Below are 22,279 nucleotides of genomic sequence, written 5' to 3'. Positions count from 1 at the left end.
GCTGAGCGTGGCTGTAATGGACAGAAGAGATGAAAAAGCAACATCAGTATCTGCTTTTCCCATGTATGTCTTTCAGCGCTGTCATCTAATGAAGATATGGGATTTGATCGCATTTAGCTCTGTTTTCATTCTGTCTGCATTGTTTCCAAACCCGGTGCCAAATTAAACACTTCTTTTGTGGTCTCAGATGGAGCCGCCAGAAACGAAAAGATAGCTCTCAGAGGCAGAGCCAGCAGGTTTTAAAGAAAGAGGTCTTCATGTTCACTTTGCTGAAAACATTTAGTGGTGGCCCTGTTATTACTACTTTCAGCAAAATGACAGAAAAGAAATATATTGATCAGAGATTAAGGTGATTTTGTGGTTTACCGGTCTACTTACATCTGCATGCAACCATGGGGATCTTTTGCTCAGTGATTACAGTGATAACATTATATCCACACTGTATAAAGTTCTGATAATCTGCAGTGTGATCAGTCTTTGCTCCAGACGACAATTAGAGAAAGATGTTAAATTACCATAATCATCCAGTTCTTGCTTTGAGGTTAAAATTAGTTTTAACAGATTTGTGTCTATGGTCGGGCAAAATTCTTTGCAATAGCCTTGTTGTTTATTGTCTCTATAGAAAGATGTGAAGGACGTGTTCACGGCCATCACGTTCGAGGTGGCCTACAGCCTGGGGAAGCACGTGCTGACGGGACACCAGGAGCGAGACCTGCCCGCGCTCACTCCGGTGCTACGATGGAGGAAAGGAAACAAGATCGCAGTGAGGAATGAGGTAAAAATAAGGATTAATATGATATCAAATGGAGCTGCTGAAGGTCTCAGGGCGTCTCGTTTTCATCACTGGAAAAAAAAGACGGTCTAAAAAAAAAAAAGTGCGTAGAGTGAAAAGATCATGATTATTCTCCAGTTGAAGCCGCTTTCGATCTCATTTTTTATTTATCGTATCATCCTGCACTTTTATAGATGGTGCAGTTTCATGCAAGTTGCAACAGTGTTTGTTTTATGTCAATCTTGCTCTCGTGTCAAGAGGAACACAATTATTCTCTAGCAGTTCTGATTCTGATACAGTTCATTTCCTTATTTTTCCTGATTTGACTGAGGTGAAATTCTTCTCACACCTGACATAAGGACCACAGAAGGAATGAAGGAAATAGCTCAAATTGAAGTTATAATGATTTGGTGTTAGTTACCAGCTTATTATTGTCTGTGTTAGCTTTTCTTGAGTGGAGTCCAAAAAGACTGATTCATTTATTTTCTTTGCAACCACCTCTAACCTGCCCCACATGTGTTTCTCCACTGTCTGCACTTCTTGAAAAAGTGAGGGATTTGCATCTTTCAGCACCTACAGAATCCATTTATCTGAAACTCATTGAACTTCAACGCTCGACTTAAGTTTCCTTTCATGATTTAGCCTCAAACCAAAGCTCATCCTCTGACTAATTACAATAGAGATCAGACAGAGTAAAGACTTCAGGCTCTCCTGGATAAAAAAAAAAAAAATCTCCTGGATAGCTCCAACAGCAACACAACACTGCCCCCTAGTCTGAATATGAAGTCAGTGTGTTCAGTGCATGGACAGCATGAGGTCATATGAATTGTGTACTTTACTGTTTCCTCTTCAGACTTGGTTTGAGAAGAACTGCCTGTCAGACGACTGCGCTGCAGACCTGAGGCTTCACGGGAAGCTGTTGCTCTCTGGGTAAAAACTTGCGACTTCACAGTTTAGATTCCTTCCCCGTCTTTGCCTTTTCCTCCTGTACTGAGGAAGCAAGCTGACGTCATAGGCCATGTGGGTGTGGGTAGTGGAACCATGACGCATGCTTGGAGGATATCCATATGTTTTTCCATAGTTAGGGAGTTCCCTCTCTTTTTATTGTGTGTCATCTGCTCTCTGTGCATTTAGTGACAGTTTAGGTCTGTCATGGTAACCAATTGTCATTTTTCTTTGTATATTCTTTGTTCTTCTGCAGAAACAATCATATACTCTATTTTAAGGGCTCTCCTCTCTGTTTACTTATTTTACAGTAAAAATTTCGAAATAAAACAAACTTACTTCCCTTGTTAATATAAATCTTCGCTCACTGTTCCTCCCTGTAACATCCCACAGTTGTTATAAAAAGTTTATTTATTTTCTTTAATACATTGTTCACTTTATGTTCCCATCAGGGTGCATAGCAAGCCACATTTGGCCCTCGGGGGAGTGAAGAACGTCTCCTTGAACCTGACCATCTCTAACGCCGGAGACGACGCCTACGACACCAACATCTACTTCAACTTCTCCAGAGAAGTTTTCTACATCAATTTTTGGCAGAAGGTTCGTTGTGGCTCCTGGAGAATCTGTTGTTTATTTACTCAGGTGTTCATGTTTATTTCTAAAATCTGGTGGGGGATCTGAGGTTGAAATGATACACATAGCCATATTTTACACACACATATCAGCTGAATATCATCAGTTTTCCACTGAGATGTACATTTTCTCAGAGACGGTTTATTTAAAAAGACTGATGATGTGTCAGGAGCTCAGTCTAAACAGTGAAGCGTACAAAAAGACAGACCTGCGTGAACTTAAAGCTTCGACTGAGCCATAAATGCAGCCCTGTAGATGAAAGGATGAAGAGCCCCAGAAGCAGCAGCAGCAGCAACAGCAGCAGCAGCAGCAGCAACAGCTGTCCCGTCTCACAGGGCAGCTCCTCTGGCTGACCTGTCATATGCATCTTTGACTCATTCAAGACAGACGCACCATGTCAACAACATATGAGCTGTTTTCATGAGAACAAATCACATACTTCATACTGCCTCACACTTGATTTATGCACCATTCAAATCTCATTATTCAGTGTCAAAAGACTCCCATAGGGCCGTGCTGAACGGGGTAAATGCAGCTTTGCAAAAGAACAATGACTGAGGTTAATGGAGGTATTGATCAGACCTGCCCCTCCCGCTTTTTGACCTGTAACAGAAAACTATTTCAGCATCCTGTTAAAGAAATATCTACCCACTGCCATCCCACATTAAACCTGAGAGATTTTCCTTGCGACCCCACAGTATGTGGATGGATTTCACAGCAGCCACCTCTGCCTCCGCTCACGTCTGTTCGCTCACTTGTCGCAAAGAGCACGGCAGGTCCGCTCACAGCTGAGAGAGACGCCACGTCAGACGGAGCGCTCTGACACGAGCCTCCATGGGTTCAGGAGCTTTGCCGATGCTAGACAGGAACAGCATCCATCAGGAGGGCTTTTCCCCCTCAAGACGGACCTCATGTTTATCCACCAGCTGGGTTTTTTAACCCTGTGATGGATAGGACCGTCTCTATAAAGCACCAAAGCCGTGGCATGATTTAAAACCCCCCAACAAAGCAGAAATTGAATTTAAATGGAATACATGCTGCAGGCAACTATTAGAAAAACAGTGTTTCAGTTTCAGTTTCATAGCTAATCTAATGAACCGGGCTGACATTAAGTATCAGGTTCCCGGCAGCAACAGGGTCTCATATTGTTTGGGAACCTGATAAGTCAGGATGGCCTGCTGCACAAAAGGGAACAGGAAGTGAAGAGTATGAAGAGATGACAAAGAGGCCACCGAGCAGGTTTACTGCCGAATGCCCTTTGAGACATTTGTAATTACTGCAGGAGAAGTCTGAGGTGAGAAAGTTTCTCTCAATCCTCTCCTACGGCTTTGTCTCCAGTGAGCAAAGCGCGGATGTGTACTCCCCTCATATTTAAGAGTGGGGTGTGTTATCTGTGTTGTTCTTGCAACACAAGCTGTCAGAGAGCCGTCGAGGTGAATTGGTTTCAGGAGCGCTGCCTCCCCTCCCGCGGGACACAGAGACTGCTGCGCCGGCTTCTGTGTTTTCTTTTTTTATCTCTCAAATGTTTATAGTAGTCTGTGTTTTTTTTTTTTAAGGGCAGAGGTGTAGCAGATGTTTGCACATCACATTTCTGGCAATTACAATATTAAAACACTGCTCACATGTTAATGTGGCAGTTGTGCTGGGTGATATCGAAAAATCAATCTCGTGATATTTGTTGGTGTTGTACATGTCACTATGTAACATGTATGCAAATTTATATTTTAAACAATCACATTTATGTTCATTGCAATGCACTTAAATCTGAAACTTCAGTATTATATTATAGTTGTTTTTATTGAAATGGGCTCATTATCTCAACTCAACCACTCTGAAAGGGGCCTTCTTCCGTAATGAGTACTTTTACTTTTAATACATTTCGCTTGTAACACTTCTGTTTACTGAAGTTACATTTTAAACGCCGGACTTGTAAACGAACATCTCACCATGATCCTGTGATCATGGTGAGATATTACCGCTTTCACTTGAGTGAAGGATCTGAATATTTCTTCCACCGCTGACTTCTGGTGATTTAAACGTTGGAAGAAATGAGCATCGTGGTGAAAAGCCCAGAAATTAGGAACGCAACAGAGAAATGTGTGAAGCTGTGAATTTCAGCGGACCTTTCAAGAGAATATATGAACCCCTGGTTTTCTTGGCTGTGAAGCGCAGCTTTGCACATGCCACGAAAGCCAAAGGTAGCTCGTCATATAGAGAGTACGAAGGAGGCGATGACAGTGGTTTGGAAAAGGTAGACCAAAGTAAGGCCAAATGTACAAATACCAGTGCATCTTACAAATTGGATGGAGGTGTAAAGATACATGCAGAACATGCAGAACCGCGGGCCTCCTGTGTAACGTCATCCTCACTGTCATACAGCTCCAGTAGAGGCTTCAGCTGACACTAAAGCAGGGTAAACAATCACGGTGATATTTAATGGTCCTGCCACTTGTGAAAATCTCAGCATGTATTTGTTCGTGACAGGGAAAGAACAGAGAAAGTAAGCAAAGAGGAAGAAAGTGAAGAAGTGCTTAACAAACAGACTCTGTCGTTTGGAGGCCCGGCACACCATATGTCTGAGTGCTCTGCTCTCTCTCAAGGGCTGCCAGGTGGGTGATGGGTAAACAGGCTGACTTCCCCAATCCTGCCCAGCCCCATGGGACAGGCGGTGTTTGCACAGCAGCATGGAGGAATACAGGAAATAGAGGAAATTCCATCATTGCCAGTTGTTCTGGGGTCTCCCCCCCCCTCCTCCACCCCTCTCACCCCCACAGAGCCGGCTCTAGTCTCCATGTAAAAGGCAACAGTGCTTATTTAAGCTGACTTAATGAAGATTGAGGGCACAGCCACACCCCAGACTGACACTGGGAATCTGCTGAATAAGGGGAATGGGAGTGTGGATGATATGTGGATGGTTATGTACCTTTAAATATGTCAGCAGAGACACAACCTTCACACCTCTTTTCTTTATCACATTTGGAAACATGTCATAAACACAGGCTCGAACCGGGCAGCAGAACAAGCATGCAGATATTTTGTATGACTTACTTTAAGCCCCCTGCTAAATCTTCCAGAAGCACCAGTCTCCTTTTTTTTCTTTTTTCTATTTTTTTTTTTTGTCATAACCGTGAAGTATCTCTGCCGTCTTTCATGCTCCCAGCACACGAGCTCGGCTGACAGACTCTCACTGAACTCCGGCTAAAAGAATTCTTACTCCTCATAGGGTCAAGGCCCGAGTGTTTACACAGCGCAGCCGGTGAAGCTCCATATTGTTTAGACAAGCTTCCAAACACACAGCCTGGAGGCTGTCCAAGTACCCACCCGCTAAGATATGTGTGTGTGTGTGTGCCATCACCACTTTGTACATTCTTCATTTAACCTAATTTGGAACTTAAATAAGAAACGAGAACCTATTCTTTTACATATATTGTCTTTTTCTAACAATGAACTTTGCACATACTGTAAATGTTGGCAGGTGTGTGTCTGTGTTTGTGTTTTTAAAGCTGCAGAAGACTTTTTATCATGCATATGTAGAAAATTACATTATCGATGATATTTTCATTAATGTTACCATTCAGCCATTGCAGATGCTTTTTGCCTGTGAACTTATCTAAACTGATTGTTCCCTGTCACAGTCTGCGTCTCCTTGACTCTGTCTTCCTCTTTGTGTCTTCTGTCTCCATGAGTGTCACCCACTCTGTCTCCAGTCTGTCTGTCTTTATCACTCCCTCTCACTCCCGTGTCTATCTGTCTTTTTGCAGGAAGAGAAGGGTATTTCCTGTGAGCTTGTTGATTTGGACTTCCTCAAATGCAGCGTGGGATTTCCCTTCATGAGAGCACAGACTAAGGTAGCGCCGAGCAACTTGGAACTAAATTCACTATGTCAAAACTTCTGAGTAAAGCGCAGTGTGTGGATGTGCAGAATGTGTGTTTTGGCATTTTTGCATGGAAAAAAAAAATGCAGCATCTCACAGCAAACATACTGTGTCACATGGAGTACAGTCAGTGACATTCTGGTTTGCTCTGTCTTTTTCTCTTCAGTATCATTTTGCAGTGATCTTTGACACAAGTCAGCTCTCTGGGGTGAATGACACATTGCAGTTCTTAGTTCAAGCAAAAAGGTAAGTATTAAGGGTCACATTTCAGTTCATACCTAACAATATTTTAATGAGGGTTTCCTATGAATTAAAATGCATATTTATACTCATAAATGTGTCTACCTTTATGCCCCATAGAGTAAATATGGTTTTCATTGGTGTTTGTAGAATTTAATCCTGTGCTCAAAATTTAAAATGTCTGAATAGCTGCATTGTTACTTGTTTGTTGTAGCGCCAATCCTGAGCACAAACTCTCCGACAACAGTTTGGACCTGTCCATCCCTCTGGTCCATGAGACTGACACAACCATTACTGGGTAAGAACAACAGCGTTCCAGTGGAGACTTGAACTTATTGCCCATCTGCTGGCTCTTGGGAATAGAGGGAGTGCTTTTGTCAGTATGGAGCACATCAAGTTGAAAAGCCTTATCTCTGAACGCTTTATCATAGCCCTGCTTCACAGAGAAGGGAGAGAGATGTAAAACAGCCCAAATCTGCCAGAGCTCTGACATCTGATAAGACTTGCTGTGTGTGCGCTGTCTTTAATGTGGAGGGAGGCCTCAGAGCAAAGCTCAACTCTTCTGACTCATATCTCAACTCCTAAAGAAAACTCCAACTAATAACGTGACTGAAGCCAGAGATTTTTATGACAGTTTTTAATAATACTTCTATGTGCATTTAAGCCTATTTTTTTGTTAATGCATCATCTGGTATCTCTCTCCTGAACACCGTTGTCTGTAGGGTGGTGACACCGAGCTCCTTCGTGTATGGAAACTCCATCGATGCCTCGCGATTCGTCCAGCTGGAAGACATGGAGTGCAACTTTCAGCCTCTCAATCTCACTTTCCAGGTACTACTATCACAGAGCATATAGGATTTTCAGTATTTTTTTACGTTTCCTCATCTATATTCACTTCTCTTTTCCTTTCACTGTCTCTGTGTGATGTGGTTCCAGGCCATAAACAAGGGGCCCAGCAGGCTGCCTGGCTCCACTGTGGACATCAGGATACCCAACCGGCTGGCTGGCAACGGAGCTGACATGTTCCACATCATTGAAACACAGGTGGATGCCAACAGTAGTCTATCTTCATTATTTATCTAGCCCAAATCCTTATTTATTAGTTTATTCACCTGCAGGCAGCCACATTTTTATTTCATTTATCCAGTCCATGCCTGTTGGTCTTGCTTCCCTTTATGGCACAGTTGCCTGTATCCACCTCAGAGGACACTTTTATGTACAGAAAGCTGCTAAACGGGTGGGCTTTTTTGTCATGTCTTTGGCAATTTGCTTAGTGTGAGGCGCCAGTGGGCCAGTGAAAATCGAAGCGAAAGTGTTGACGTTGCTACTGAAGCTAGCAGACCATTTTGTTTCACAACATTTTGCATTTAGATAAAGAAACACAATACTCCCGCTGGGTTTAAATGTTTTCTTAACCCTTGCATTGCTCCCTTTCATATAGGTAGATCATGGGGGAGCTCAAGCTGTTAATTGTATTTTCTGTGAATGGGCAGACGGGGTTGACTGTATCCCACCCTCCTAGATCCCATCTGGAACCACTTTCAGGGGATCAGACAGCTTGCACGAAATGGGAATGGGACACCTGCAGAACCGGCTACTGCCCCGTACCATCCCCATCATAAACACTGTTAACACTGCGTCTGCCCTGTGGCAAACCGGACAGTCGCACACTTATACCTTATAGCAGATATTCTTACATTTAATACAGACCTCCATTTGTCCAGACATGATATACAAGCTCCTGTCTGTTGCTCCATATGTTCTAGTTCTTCCGCACAAAACCCTCAATCGTCATTATTTACTGTGACAATTCTGTTCTTGTGGGGAATTCACCAGGTTAAAGTCAGTGGAGCCTATGAATCTTCACACCAACAATGGCAGCAGTAACATAGGACATGAGAAAGCGCAGCAATTAAAGCTCAGACATGCTGGGTGGTAGCAGAGTAGGCAGTGTGGAAGGCCAGAGGAGATTCCACCTCCAAGCTTTAGGTGGGACAGAGAAGAGGGGAAAGGGGAAGTGCTCCCCGGGGGACTGAGCAGTAAAGCAGACACCTCTAAATCACTCCATATGGGGAATCTGTCTGGGAGGGGTACCAGCTTCTCGTTGGGGAGAACTTCCTGTGAGCCCTGGAGACCTATAACAATAGTGGGATTGGGCCAGTTTAGTTGACAAAAGTGCTTGTGTCCACATTTTTGCTGTCAAACTCAAATAGCCCTGGTTTCCTACATCTTCATGCCACACATCCTATATTAACTCAACTCTGCTATACTTCATCAGATAGGATTTTACCTAAAATCTAAGTCAACACAACTCTACTTTCCTCTACCACTGATATGTTTCAGGTGGCCGATGGTCGAGGCAACTGCACCCCTCACAGGAACCCAACACCGTGCACCATCCCCCAGGACAAAGAGAGCATCTTCCACTCCATATTTGCCTTCTTCACCAAATCAGGACGCAAAGTCTTGGTAAATATGCAGCCCTCACATTACACTTTGACATTTCAGAGGTCACTGACAGTCACCCCCTGTGAGGATTCTTCTTCTTTTTCTTTTTCTTTTTTTGTACGAAGTGCAACATCTGTTCATCACACATCCTTCTCTCTCCCACACACTTTCCTCCCCACCCTCCCTTTCCTCTTCTCTTTTTTTTTTTTTTTAAAGGACTGTGACCGGCCTGGAAGAGCGTGTATGACAATTTCCTGCAGTCTGGGTCCACAGTTAAAAGAAGAAGCAGTGAGCATAGATATAAAACTTCTGCTCAACACTGAAATTCTTAAAAGGGTAAGAAAAGGGTCAAAAGCTTGATAAATTCATTTACAGGTTCTTGTGATTCTAAGAGCAACAGTAATCCCCCCTTTTAACCCACAGGATAGCTCCTCAGTGATCCAGTTTGTGACGAGGGGCAGTGTGCAAGTCAATGACAAGGCGATGGAGGTGCCAAAAGGCCTGCCAGAGGACATTTCTGTGAGTATATCAACAGTTAATGCACCATCTACCTACACTGACACCACTAATACAATTCATAGAACCCAAAATACATGTATTGTATCTATAGAGTATCATAGGTGAGATTATTATGCGTAATCCACTTAAAGCTGCTCTAATCAATATTTTTATATTAACCATGGGTCAGATGTCTGTGTGTAATGAGAGAATTGTCACCACACGCTGCAGTTCACCTCAGCTGTTATTAAAGTTTTAGCACCTTTCAGCTCATTGATGTAGTGTTTATTGTTTTCAGTCCCTTGCAACACTTTCAGTGACAGCAGAGCTATTTTCAACAAAAGAAAAAAAAAACAAAGTTAGCAATTAGTTGGTGAACATAGCAGAGCATTTAATAGCTGAAGAGCCCTGTGTTTTTCTCAGGAGTTGGTGGAGACTAAAACAGAAACTAAAAGGAGAGTGAATATTTGTCATGTCCCCAGAAAGATAACTCCAAATTAATGTTAATGCTGCTCCCTATCCACTGTATGTATACAGTAAATATACAACTATGTCCTAACATGTTTACTATATCAAGTTTATAAGGTGACAATATGTAAACATTACTCTCCTCTAATGATGTCTGGCTGGACTTCAGCCCAATGCAATGGAGATGAAAGGAATTTTGATTGTGCTGCTCAGAACATTATAAACACTTAAATTTCAGCAGCAAAGTCTTCAGATCAGTAACAGCAACTGTTACTCTGAATAATCCTGTGTTCATAGTGACTATTTCTTCAATAGAAAACGGTTCCAGTAAAACTGTTTATAGTGCGATATTTTAAAACATGACCAAACAAAACTTCAATTAAACCCACTAGAGGTAAGTTAGAAAATATGTTTTTTGGGTGCATTGAACTTGGATGTTTTCACTCAGTCTAAATCAATCAACTAGCGAGACTTGCTCAAAGGCACTGTGGCAGGGTATTGAGGCTTAGGGCTTAGATTCTGGTTGAAGGACGGAATCTGGATCATTCATAAAGGGTGTGAGTCCAGGGAACAGCTGGGAACTGTAGGTATACTGCATGGCACTTTATATTGGCTGTTTTTTGGGGTCCTCAGCTGTGCTCAAGGGCGGACCCTCCCCCCACTGTTGTTTGCTGAGTGATTGAATGGCCCGGCAGATCAGATGTGATGATTATATTGAGCACCCAGTGTGCTTGCAGTGGGATCTCTCAAGTGATTGGGGTGCCGTAGTCCCGCTGACCCTGAGTTCCAAACGTGCTCAGAAAATTCAGACCAGCTATGAATATGTCCATACCATGCCAGTCTTTCAACTCCTAGTGAGTGTGCTCATTCCAGTGACTATTACCCCACTGGGTTTTAGTAAACACAGTTACCTCTTCCCTCAGGATCACTGCTGGCTAGAGTACACACTGCAAAGTATAATTTGTGGTCCCTGGTTGTATTGCTCGCAGCAAGCCTCCTGGTTGTCAGCAGAATGCCACACTCGCTTTTTATCACCCGTGACATGTCAACAAATCCATATGTTTTTTTTGCTGTAAGTATCCAAGTTACACACTTAGCATCACAGAGCCGAGTTGAACGAACTTAACATTCAACCACACGTTCCCAGAATTAACCGATTGCACAAGTTATATTGGGAAAGTCAGAGAGCAACGTCCAGTCGAGCTTTCATCTTTTTTGTTCACGCAAGCACTTTGGCATGCATAACAACAGTTAGATTCCAGAGCTTGGAGTAGGGGGGAGGTGTTAATGTGGCGAGCTATTCAACAGAGAGATTAATCTTCACTTGTCCACTTGGTTTTGTCTTGCCTCACAGTTGGCGTCTCATGCCACATTTGTGTTCAAATCCCATTCAGCACTGAACATCAGAGCAGTGACATTCCTCAGTCTGTTCTGAGATTGTGCCACCATTGTTTGCAGTAACAAATTAAACAGAATTGTGTGACAATTGGAAGAATACACATTATTTGCCTTTGTTTAAGATCATTAGTAAATGAACTCATCTCTTTCATGGTCGTAGCGAATGTGTTGTTTTCCATTTAAGGCCTGAATGCTGACATTAAAGCAGGCTTAGCTGTGGCGCAGAGTAATGCAATTAACCTCTGCTAATTCAGTGCAAATCAATTTAAGTGATGAAGGTAATTGTTTTGGAAACGACTGATATACAGAAATATCAAATAGCTTCAAAGGGACATTTTCACAGTACAAAGCCAAAGTGGTTATTTTATTGTCACAAAAATAAAAGTAATGATACTTGAAAGTGATTTGAAATAATTATGTTTACTTAATTACATTAAATACAGCATTTATCACTGGATACTACTTCCCTCCATGTAGTAAAGCGTTACACTGTGCACTGGGTGAAGTGAACGGAGTTTGCTGCCAGTGACAGATGATCCAGCAGGTCAGCATTCACTCATGTCATGGGAAACAGGCTAAGGACCTTTTTTTTTCATTGTGGAAAAAGGCTATCTTTTAAAGAGTAGCCAAGCCTCCCAGAATGAACGTGATAAGACTCAGAATCAGCCTCATTCTGGGCCAAGGAATCATTTTATCATTCTCCAAATTGAAAAAGGGAGTGGACGATATGTTATTCCAAATTACACTGATCAAATGAATACTTGTTTGGCATTGACATTGCATTTTGGTCATTGTTACTGATTAGCTCTATGAATCTATATTAATGCCAGTGAAAAAAAAAACTGAAAAGAGAACGTCTTGTTAGACAGTTGGAGTTAATGATGAAGCCTACAAGTCTAGAGCCAGGCTAGCAGCTCTGAGAGGCTGTACTTACGGACCGTGGTGCTGTGAGCTAAATGCTAACATTCTCATACTTACAAGCTTGCAAAGACAACGCTAACATACTGATGTCTAGTTGGTATAGTAATGGTATAAAGTTCACCTTATTAGGTTAGTATGTTAGCGTGGTAATACTGTATCTGCTGATTAGCACTGAACACAATCTACAGAGATGACAGATGCTGATGAGGATGGCATTAGCTTTATAGATACTTGTTGACAAATTCTACTGTAGATATCTCAGTCTGGACCAAAGTGGTGGACAGTCTGACGAACAGATTGACATTGCTGTTAGCAGAGCCATGCTGCTAGCCTGGTAAAAAATGATCACTTATTATATGAATAAAAACATGCTTTACTGCACAACAAGTTGTTTACAGTTTGTGCTGTGAATAGTTGTTGATATTGCCTGTTTGTTGCATGTGGAGCAAAGGTCACCGCCCAGTGTGATCTGGGTCAGCTAAAGAGCGAGGCTTGAAACCTGACACTGTACACTATAAACTGATATTGAATCTACAGATTTTGACTGTTTTGTGTTGTCTTGTGTGTGTGACTGATTGATTGAATGTGTTCTATATAAAATAATAATTGCATTAGTGTCCAGTTTCCATGCTGTCTGACTGTATTTTCGCTTTACGTGTTGCTCCTCTTGAATCAAGTCATGAGCTGTGACTCCAGCTAAAACAGACTGAAACAAGATGGGTTTTGGCTGTTGTTGTTGCACTTACATTGCATCATTAGAAGCACATGACTTAATGTGCTTAATCATCATGTGTCCCTGCTTGTGTGTGTGTGTGTGTGTGTGTGTGTGTGTGTGTGTGTTGTATTTGAGTGTGACTCACTAACTGACTGAAGTGTTGTTGTGTTCCAGCTGGTGTTCGAGGCTCTCCACAGTCAGGAGCCCAGGGGTTACGTAGTGGGCTGGATCATCGCCATCAGTCTGCTGGTGGGAATCCTCATCTTTTTGCTGTTAGCTGTGCTACTCTGGAAGGTAAAGCAGCACATGAACACGGATTTTCCAGACAGAAAACATAAAACAGCTTGTTTTTCCAGTAAGATTTTGCTAATAAATGAGAGGCACTTGTCACAAACTTGTGTGTCACAGCCAGAAGCTCTGTGTGTAACTCTGATTAGACGTCCACACAGTATTCAGCTGTACAGAGACAGCTGGAGGTAGGGGAAGCCGTGGGGGTGAGAGCTTGCTTTGGTCCTTTAACAACTATGAAAATGACAAATTACAGACAAAAATTCACACCATACCGCTCACATGAAAGAAGAAGCTAAAGGGGAAATGGCAATTACACTGATGTCCAGAGGCCCTGTTAGCACAAAACTCCTTTTCTTTTTCACTGCTTCATTTTCCACTGGGAATACCACAACTAAACCTTGGAATGTTGGTCCTGGGATACATTCCTCCCCCCCGATCCCCAGGTCCTCAGATCTTGCCAAAATAAACCCCACTTACAAGAGCAGCACATGTCCTGTATTGCTCTTTTCAGGAAATGCCTGAGGAGAGTACAGGTCTGTATCAATAAACTTTAGTAGCAAAATGCAGATAAATGAATGGAGTCGTAGTGAGGGAGGCAGCATCGCAGTGTGGCTTTGTTTACATACACACCAAGAATCTACTGCCTTCTCCCTCCCTTCATATCTCCTTTATATTGCACTTTGTAAATGAATGTTATAGGTCAGTTAAATGTAAACGAGAATACAATATTACATTCCTAGAGAAACAACACATTTCTGCAGGGGAAGTGCTTGATTTGCTTCCATCCATGCTGGTGGTTTTGCATGGTTTTTAGCCTATTGACTTTAAACTGCGTATGCTTTACATTACTGCTGTGCATTTTTCAAAGAATAGCATGCCATGATGTTCTAAATTGATTTCCTATCTCCAACATGTCCATAGATTTCCACTTTCATCACCATGGGTGAAATCAATCAATCAACTATGTTATTATTCTAATAATGCAGCTGAAAGAATGAACTGTTTTTAATAAACTCTCTCTGGTGGATCGTTCACTGACACTCCTGACAGTTAGTTGCTGAATAATACACCATTTACAAGCTGAAGTCCAACATAACATGCATCCATGCATAACATTAGTAAACCTTTTGATAAGGATCCCATAAATCTGGTAATTAGAGAATTATGTCTAAGCACTAATTGCCAAAATAGACATTTTGGGAAATATGCTTATTTGTTTCCTCTCCAAGGATAAGATGAGAAAATGAATCCTGCTCTCATTTCTGTACCAGTATGCCTCTGATGAGATGATATGGGATAATATGACTTTAGGTGATAGTTTTGAATTTCTAAAAAGCAATGACCACCTCAAGAGAGAAAAACCTTCCCTAAAAAGTTATGATATGGTTTGGAAAATGGTCATCGCTAATGTAAAGTGTGTGTGATTTGTAGTTAATGGGCTAAAACATGAAAGATTTTCACTGCTGCAGTCGCATCTGAGCACAGATACACCTTACTAACGCAAATCTTTGCTTTTCTCATTCTTTAACAGATGGGTTTCTTCCGTCGGCGCTACAGAGAGATCATCGAGGCAGAAAAGAACAGGAAGGACAGTGATGAAAGCTGGGACTGGATGGAAAAGAATCACTGAGACTTAGAGTTGGGGGGGGGGTCCCAGAGGAGCCAATGCGATTAGGGATTGGGTCAGGAAGGATCCAATAGCACGGGGTCTTGCAGCCCTGCCGCCCCAGTGGCACCAGGCCCTTCAGTCTTCCATATGTGGAAGAGAAGAATATTCTCCATATTTTTTGGAGACTTGATATTTTTTTGTGGGTGGGGGGTCCAGGAAACAGGTTTCTGAGGTGACAATGTGGCTTGCCAGAGGACACTTGCTGTGGAATTCAGCTAATCTGAAAGGAGGTAACTCCCAGCCAGCGGAGCGTGGCTGTTGATGGAGACCCACATCTGTGTGGAGATGTGGAGACGGCATGAATACTGGTGGACAACAAAACCCTCAGGGCTGTGTTACATAGCAAATTTATTTTTATACATACACTTTAAGCCATATTGTATAAAACTGGGCTTCGAGAAGAGTTGGGGGTTTTGAAGGCCATTATAAACATACTGTATCTACAGTATGTTTTCCTAAAAGCACTGATGTTTGATAAGAATGAATGCCTTGGCTCCAATAGCTTTACTTTTTATGCCAAAGATTTGTCCTGTATAGTATATTATTGGAGTCATTTGTATATTCAGTTCTTCCTGGGAGTGAAAGATTGTATCTTTTCTGTACTATTTCCGGCTTATGGATATCTGTTATACAAATCTGACTTACCCTCCCTCCCGCAGATAATCAGCCAGAGATATTTCTTCGTTTTACACCCACACACACAGTGATTAAAACGTTGTGTCCTGATGTCATCCGCCAGTGTTGTTAGAGTTGTCTCAAAAGCTCTCTCTGAGGTCATTGGGACCGAGTTCAGGATGCAGTAATCGGCAGCACTGAGTTCTCTATTAACACTTTAGTTGCCATGTTTCCTTTATTATCCACGCCTGAAATACAGAGGATGGGTTGTAAATTAAGACGTAAATGCCGCCATTCACATTACAAGCTTTGCGACTTTGCATAAGCATTCCACTTGTTCTGGTCATGCTTTTAACCAAGTTGTTTTTAGGTGTTAAAGTGGATGTAACGTACATGATTTCGACTGATTTACATTTTGATCTTTACGCTCGGCGGTGCTCTGAATGAACAAATGCTCCGAGAGTGCAATATGCAGTAGAGCAAATTATCTGAAGCTGAATCGCTCAGGTATGCAGCTGGCTTTTTACATGGACCCCCAAAGGTTTCCAGGTTTAAATGAGGGTATCTTAGTTGATACTGGAGGAAATGATTCACTATATGTCATGACATAAGACCTGATCATGATTTATTTCCAAAAGCTTTCCAGACTTCACCTAAGCAGACCGTTTAATTCTACCATTATATTATTAGGAATTGGGTTTTAGCATGAAATACGAGATACATTACTCTCCACGGCCAGATGAAAGTCTGTGATGGGAGTCCACCTACAGTCATTTACAGGGGCCCATGGCATGACTAATGCCCTAAAAATAGGTGGGAATGTGCTGCACTCAATCACTATACATAAACGAGCTCTTTGGGGCTCATGGGAAAAGCTCATTTTAAGTCAACATGGAGGAATGTAAGGGCCCCGAAAACCTGCCACCACTAAAGTCCACGGCTCATCAGTGCTCAAATTTTTACCCCACGTGTTCTTTCAAATCTTTTAAAAGCTGGGCTAGAGTGTGAATATATTAAATTATATATTAAATGTTCCCAAAGAAGAAAGAATATCAACTATTTTACACATTTGAACAGCTTTATCGCAAAATAACATGAACAAAAGGTGTAAATTAATACTATTAAAACAGATATCAGTAAGTTCAGATGACACCCTGCAGTCTCAGGACTTGTGGGTAACTTTGCAGTAGACCGAAGTCAGATTGACACGTGCAATGCCAAAGAACAAAAACTTTATATGAAGACTTCAGTGCTAAGTCACTTTATGGCTCACTATGATTAATTAGCTCTCTATTGTGTTGTATGAATCTTTTTCTGATCTGATACACTTTATTTTTACCATTTAATTCCACTGGCATGATGGCATATACTGTACACATTCACGTCTTCCCTCTGCATCTGTTAAACCGATGCTATACCTGTATGCAGAGAAACCGACACTTGACATTTTTGGTAAATTTTAACTGTGATGGTTATATTTTGTTTGTATGTTTGTTTGTTGTCAACGTTTAATCTCACCGTTCTTTGGGGTTTTGTTCTGAGTATACTACTGTCACTGAATATCATTTCCATTATAGTGTGCTGTATGTTTGATGTTTAAAGTTGTGTTTGAGCTATATATTTATCTGTTGATAAATTTTAGAGTGAAATTTCCTGGCTCTGTGCGCTGTTTTTGTAAAGAGTGCCGTGTGGTCGTGGGTTGGTTTGCGTATGTTTTGATGGTGTGTGCTGCTCTCTGCTGGTTGCCATGCTGTAAATGTACAGATAAAAACTCAAGATCTGGGACACAACTTTACATATTCAAAGGAGCTGGAAAACTCTTTAGGATGTATTTGCAGTAATACTTGCTCAAATGTCAAGTTTTTTTCTGCTAAATTAGCATTATAACTACAAGGATCTAACAGAAAAATAATCAGCAACCATTTTGATGATCTTTTTTTTTATTTTTCAGGCAAAAATACCAAACACTCTCAGGTTCCAGCTTCTCAGATATGGGGATTTGTCACTGTCATATGATTGTAAATGAAATACCTGTTGGTTTTGCATATCTGACATTTTTTTGAGGGTGGATCCAGCAAAAGTGGGCCACTTTTTGGCAAATGTGCCAGAGCACTATAACACATATTAACTCACACCAGTCATGTTTTTCTGAAATGGTACAACACCCATACTTCTGAACATCCATGTAAAATTTTAAAGGGAATTGATTACTGTTACTATTGAATGGAGCTGATTACTAGACTCTCAAACCCAGTAAGACCGCTTTTTTCCTAATCAGGCTTTTAAGGTTTAGTTGGGCAGCCAGACTGTTAAAGTGGGGCACTGATCTACTTTGCTTTTTACAGTAAAGACACTTTATTAACTGTTTTAGATCATTCTGTGTTTCCTATAACTACTACAAGTAACTACTACTAACAGTGTAATTTGAAATAACATCTTAATTAACTATTCTCAAATCAGCTAGTTAAACCTTGGTGTGATGGTGCTCAAAATATGATTCCAAGAGAAATACTGAACAGTGATCAGAGACAACACAGCTTTAGGAAAATACAATGTCTCTAATAACTGACAAATTTATATTTACTTAAAGCTCTTATGGCTTATAAGGCCCAGTTCATTTGACAGTCCACTTTCCCTGAACACATGCCAGTCTCCTATATGAAGTTCAACTTGGCCTAACTAAATTCACACAGACAGAATTGACTGTTCAATGACAAGTAGAGTTGTGGTGAGATTGATGTTGTGGCTTTAATGTCCCACTTTTGCTGAACCCACTTGCCTAAAGCAGTAATCAGTTAGTCAAAATAAAAATTAATAGTTTAAATGATAATGACAATAATCTTTTGTTGCAGCACATAGTAAAATCTGCTCCCAGGAGCTGAGCTACTGCAGGTTTGCATACACGACAGTATGTCAGGGAAAAAAGAAAGCTACTCACTCTTTAAACCTGATGAGGTTATGTTTCCTTGGTCAGGTGACACCAGTTGCTATGAAACACTGTCATCAAGCATGAGCTCCTCTGTAGAGTCCAATTAATTATTAATACAACTACCACTTTGAATACAACAGGAACACTACAACAAATGGAGATGCTCATTTTCTTTTGACCAGAGAGAATCACGCTGCTAACTATGTGCTCTTTATTTGATCACGGGTTGATTAGGACTGTGGCGGTGGAGCAGGTGGTCGCACCAATTGCCAGTCATTTGTGCCATTTGGTGCTGCTGTGTGACAGTGCAGAGGAACCTGAGCAGTTCAGCCACCTGGAGGAAGCAGCTCAGGCTGTGGCTAGAGCTACTGAGAACATGGCAGCAGTGGCCTCCAGGTATGTACAGTGTGGCGTAACGAATAGAAATTTAATGTTCAAGACTGCAGGTCCAACAATCTGCAAAAATTCTCATTTCAACATGTAACCTCATTTAATTTATGTAAGAGACGGACATGTGTAATATATTATCAGACAAACACCAGGCTCTTTACTTCCAGGCATATAAATGAGACAGAGGATAAGGTTTTGCACATGGAGATGTCATCACTGTTGGAGTCCGTCACTGTGTCTGGACAGCATGTGCTGCTGGCAGCCCAGAAACTCAGCATCCAGCCCAGTTTGGCTGAGCACAGAGAGGAACTCATCGCCGCTACACAAAACGTCTTCCTGAGATTAGTCAAAGTAAAGTATGACTTTTCTTCTCCTGGTTGAAAAGGTGTCTGCAAATGTGTTACCAAACATCTGATATGTTCTAAAAATATTACCATTTTTACACTAAACTAAACAGAGATAGGTAGAAAGTAAAGGCTGCGTTGTCCAACACCAGACATCTACTGATTAAAGACACAGACAGGTTCTAATAGATTCATCTTCCACAGCTGCATCGGCTTTACTTTCTCCAAGGTTTCCTTAAATGGACATAATACACTGTTGCAAATAACAGTTTAAGTTATCCTTTGTTAATTTGTGAGGATGGTGAAGTTTTTCTTAATGTCAGCTACTGACTGATATCTTATCTATGGTGTCATGTCTGTGCACAGACCTTCTGTAATTTATGAAAGTGGATTACATTACCTATTCACTGTAAACTTTAAAAAACGACAGAGGTCTACTTTGTTACCAACACTGTTTTATAACTTTATCCGGTCTTTCTTCTCTTTGGCTATGATAAATGCTATCTAGATCTGATTCAGCACACCAGAGTATCATATTTGTGCAATTTAAATTTCAACATTTTTTGCAAACAATAGCTTTCGCAGTCAGAACATGCTGACACATAAAAGTTGTGTTTCCCACCATTGTCCAAGGCTTCGGAAGAGATTGCAAAATGATGAGGGGACTTCTGTCTTTACCCATAATTGCTTTTGTCATAATATTATGCACTCATACTCCAAAACAACTAAGTCTTTTTATATCTACAGTGCCTGTGCTTCACAATGTAGAATTTTTCACTGTGTCAGTATTAGCTTTATGTCCATACAGACCTAGTTTTAATTTTGATTTATGTTTATATTCATATTTAATTTAGATTTTACATGTAGTCATTAAAGTTGATCAGTGACATGTTATGTTACTGTACAGAATACAGTCAACATGTGTGAAATATGAACAAAACTGAGAGTCAACCATACTAGTGACTCAATGACTCAGTCGTGGCAATACTTTAAGCTAAAGGCTCAAATCTGCAGGCTAGCTGGCTGATGTTTAGCAGGTATAATGTTTACCATGTTTTCCATCTTAGTTTGCTTGAGCAGAGGCTGATGGGAACATCATTAGTATTATAGTATAGTATCATAATTTCCGCCTGATCTTGTCACTATCAGAATTATAATTTGGGGGCATGAATATCTAAACCAAATTTCATGTCAATCCATACAACACTGTTGTCAGGACATTTCAATGTAAGAAAAAAATGTCAAACTCATGGTGGTGCTAGAGGACACTTCAGGGGGTCTCCAACATCAGAAGGCTTCATCCTCTGAGGACCTAGAATGCGTATACAATAGTTGTTGAGATATTTCAGGACTAAAGTGGTTGACTGATTGACTGACACAGCTAGCAGAATAATAAGTGAAGTAAAAAGCAGTAACATAGTGATCTTAACTGTTTCTCTGCTCTCAGGTTCTGTTAGTGGGCGATGATGCTACCGTCAGGAGAGTTGTAGCTGCTGCTGATCGAGTATTGGAGTGCCTCTCGGAGCTTGGCTCCTCCTCAGACATCAAGTCTCTGCTCCGATCATTCCAGGTGTTTTCTGAGGCTCTGTGTCTCCTCAACAGTCTGACAGTGGAGAGGGCAAACTCCTTACAGGATCCCACACAAACAAAACAGCTTCTTGATTCATTGGAGACCCTGAGGAGATGCATCTCTATGTTGCACACGGCCATGTGCACAACCATCAAACACCCTACTAACGAGCAGGCACAGGCATCGAAGAGATACATCCTGGACAAGGTGCAGAGCACAGTGAGTGACATTATTATAACCCTGAATAGCGAATGCCACGGAGGCTCACTGGGTCCTTTCGGGTATTACACAGAGAGGAGGGCCAGTCTGCTGCAAATACTTACTAGTTCCTCCACCTCCTCAGTCCGAAACAGTGGCTTTGACAGCATGGTAAGAGATCTTGTGTTTCACTGTATGGTTGTGGCAAACTCTTCTCGTCCAGAGTTTCAGCAAAGAGTGGTGGGTCATTGTCGTCACATCCTGCAGTTCTGGTCTGACATAAAGAGGATTTTAAAGTCCTCAGAGGATCTTGATGAGGAAAGCCATGAGAACACCTTTACTTTATTGATGCAACAAATACAAATGCTTGACAAAGCTTTGATGAATACCATTGTCTATCAAGTCTTGGACACATTTCTTACAGCATCTTCTACATTTGAGGAACTTTTAAGTGTGACGAGACAGATCCTGGTAGCAGATTCCTCTACAAAAATGGATCTGAATTTTATTCAGCCACTAGTTGAGGATTTCATATCTTCCACTGATAGAATAACACAAGTGGCAAATTTTATCTCAGCTGTGGCAGTTGATGCAAAGAGTTTGGAGAACGTGGAGAACTCACGAGCATGCCTTACAAGACTCAGAGCTCGGATCGCGCCTCTTTCACTGGAGCTGGTGGATAATTCAATGCAAACCGTTCAAAAGCTTCACGAGGTTTGTCAGAAATGGGAGGAGGAGACTAGCCAGCTTCAGGATGCTCTCAGTGATGTGATAGATGTGAGGGAGTTCACCAGTATTGCTATTAATGAGATGGTCAGTGACCGGCACGGATGTGACACAGCGTACAGAGAGCAGAGCTACAGACTGTTTAATGAACATGCAACAAACCTCATTTGTCACATGAAGCTGGTGAGTCAGTCAGTGAGGAGGCACTTGGACAGAAGTGATAACCCAATCTACAGGAATGGCCTCCTGGTACTGCTGAAACAGGTTCAGTCATCTCAGACCAAAGTGGGCGAGTCAGTCAGAGACATGCTTTCAGGTTCCTGTTTAAATGTGGAGGTATATTCCACCTTTTCAAACAATGTTTCCACAGTCATTCAGCATTTTAAAGTGCTAAGAGAGGGACTGGACGGCCAACAGCATCCACATCTGCTGAGCCCACTGCGAGAGGGGGCACGTCAGCCTGAAATCTCACAGTTATGTTTACCAGTGGAAGACACCTGTGAGCTGAACACGGATCATATGATGAGAGGCTCTGCTTCTCCTGTCTTGGAGCTTATAGAGAGGCATTCCCATGCTGAACATGAGGAAGAGCGCTCAGATGAGGAAACCATAGAAGCAGAGCTGGCTCATAAAT

At 41.6% G+C, this 22,279-nt stretch overlaps 1 protein-coding gene across 1 annotated transcript in view; it reads left to right on the top strand.

Annotated features, from left to right (window-relative positions):
* Positions 1-17,137, top strand: part of itga9 (integrin subunit alpha 9) — a 48,065-nt gene extending 30,928 nt beyond the window's left edge. The window contains exons 16-28 of the mRNA XM_022743712.1: positions 623-775; positions 1,626-1,702; positions 2,170-2,317; positions 6,112-6,198; positions 6,392-6,471; positions 6,680-6,763; positions 7,188-7,296; positions 7,402-7,509; positions 8,809-8,934; positions 9,130-9,249; positions 9,337-9,432; positions 13,088-13,207; positions 14,736-17,137. Coding sequence (XP_022599433.1) covers positions 623-775; positions 1,626-1,702; positions 2,170-2,317; positions 6,112-6,198; positions 6,392-6,471; positions 6,680-6,763; positions 7,188-7,296; positions 7,402-7,509; positions 8,809-8,934; positions 9,130-9,249; positions 9,337-9,432; positions 13,088-13,207; positions 14,736-14,834 — 1,407 coding nt within the window. The 3' untranslated portion in view covers positions 14,835-17,137. The remainder of the gene's footprint in view (positions 1-622; positions 776-1,625; positions 1,703-2,169; positions 2,318-6,111; positions 6,199-6,391; positions 6,472-6,679; positions 6,764-7,187; positions 7,297-7,401; positions 7,510-8,808; positions 8,935-9,129; positions 9,250-9,336; positions 9,433-13,087; positions 13,208-14,735) is intronic.
* The last annotated feature ends 5,142 nt before the right edge of the window (positions 17,138-22,279 follow it).

Source organism: Seriola dumerili, unplaced genomic scaffold (assembly GCF_002260705.1).
Source record: "Seriola dumerili isolate Sdu_G_001 unplaced genomic scaffold, Sdu_1.0 BDQW01000073.1, whole genome shotgun sequence".
Lineage (NCBI taxonomy): Eukaryota > Metazoa > Chordata > Actinopteri > Carangiformes > Carangidae > Seriola > Seriola dumerili.
Note: the sequence above shows the minus strand (reverse complement) of the source record. Positions and strands in the feature narration are given on the sequence as shown.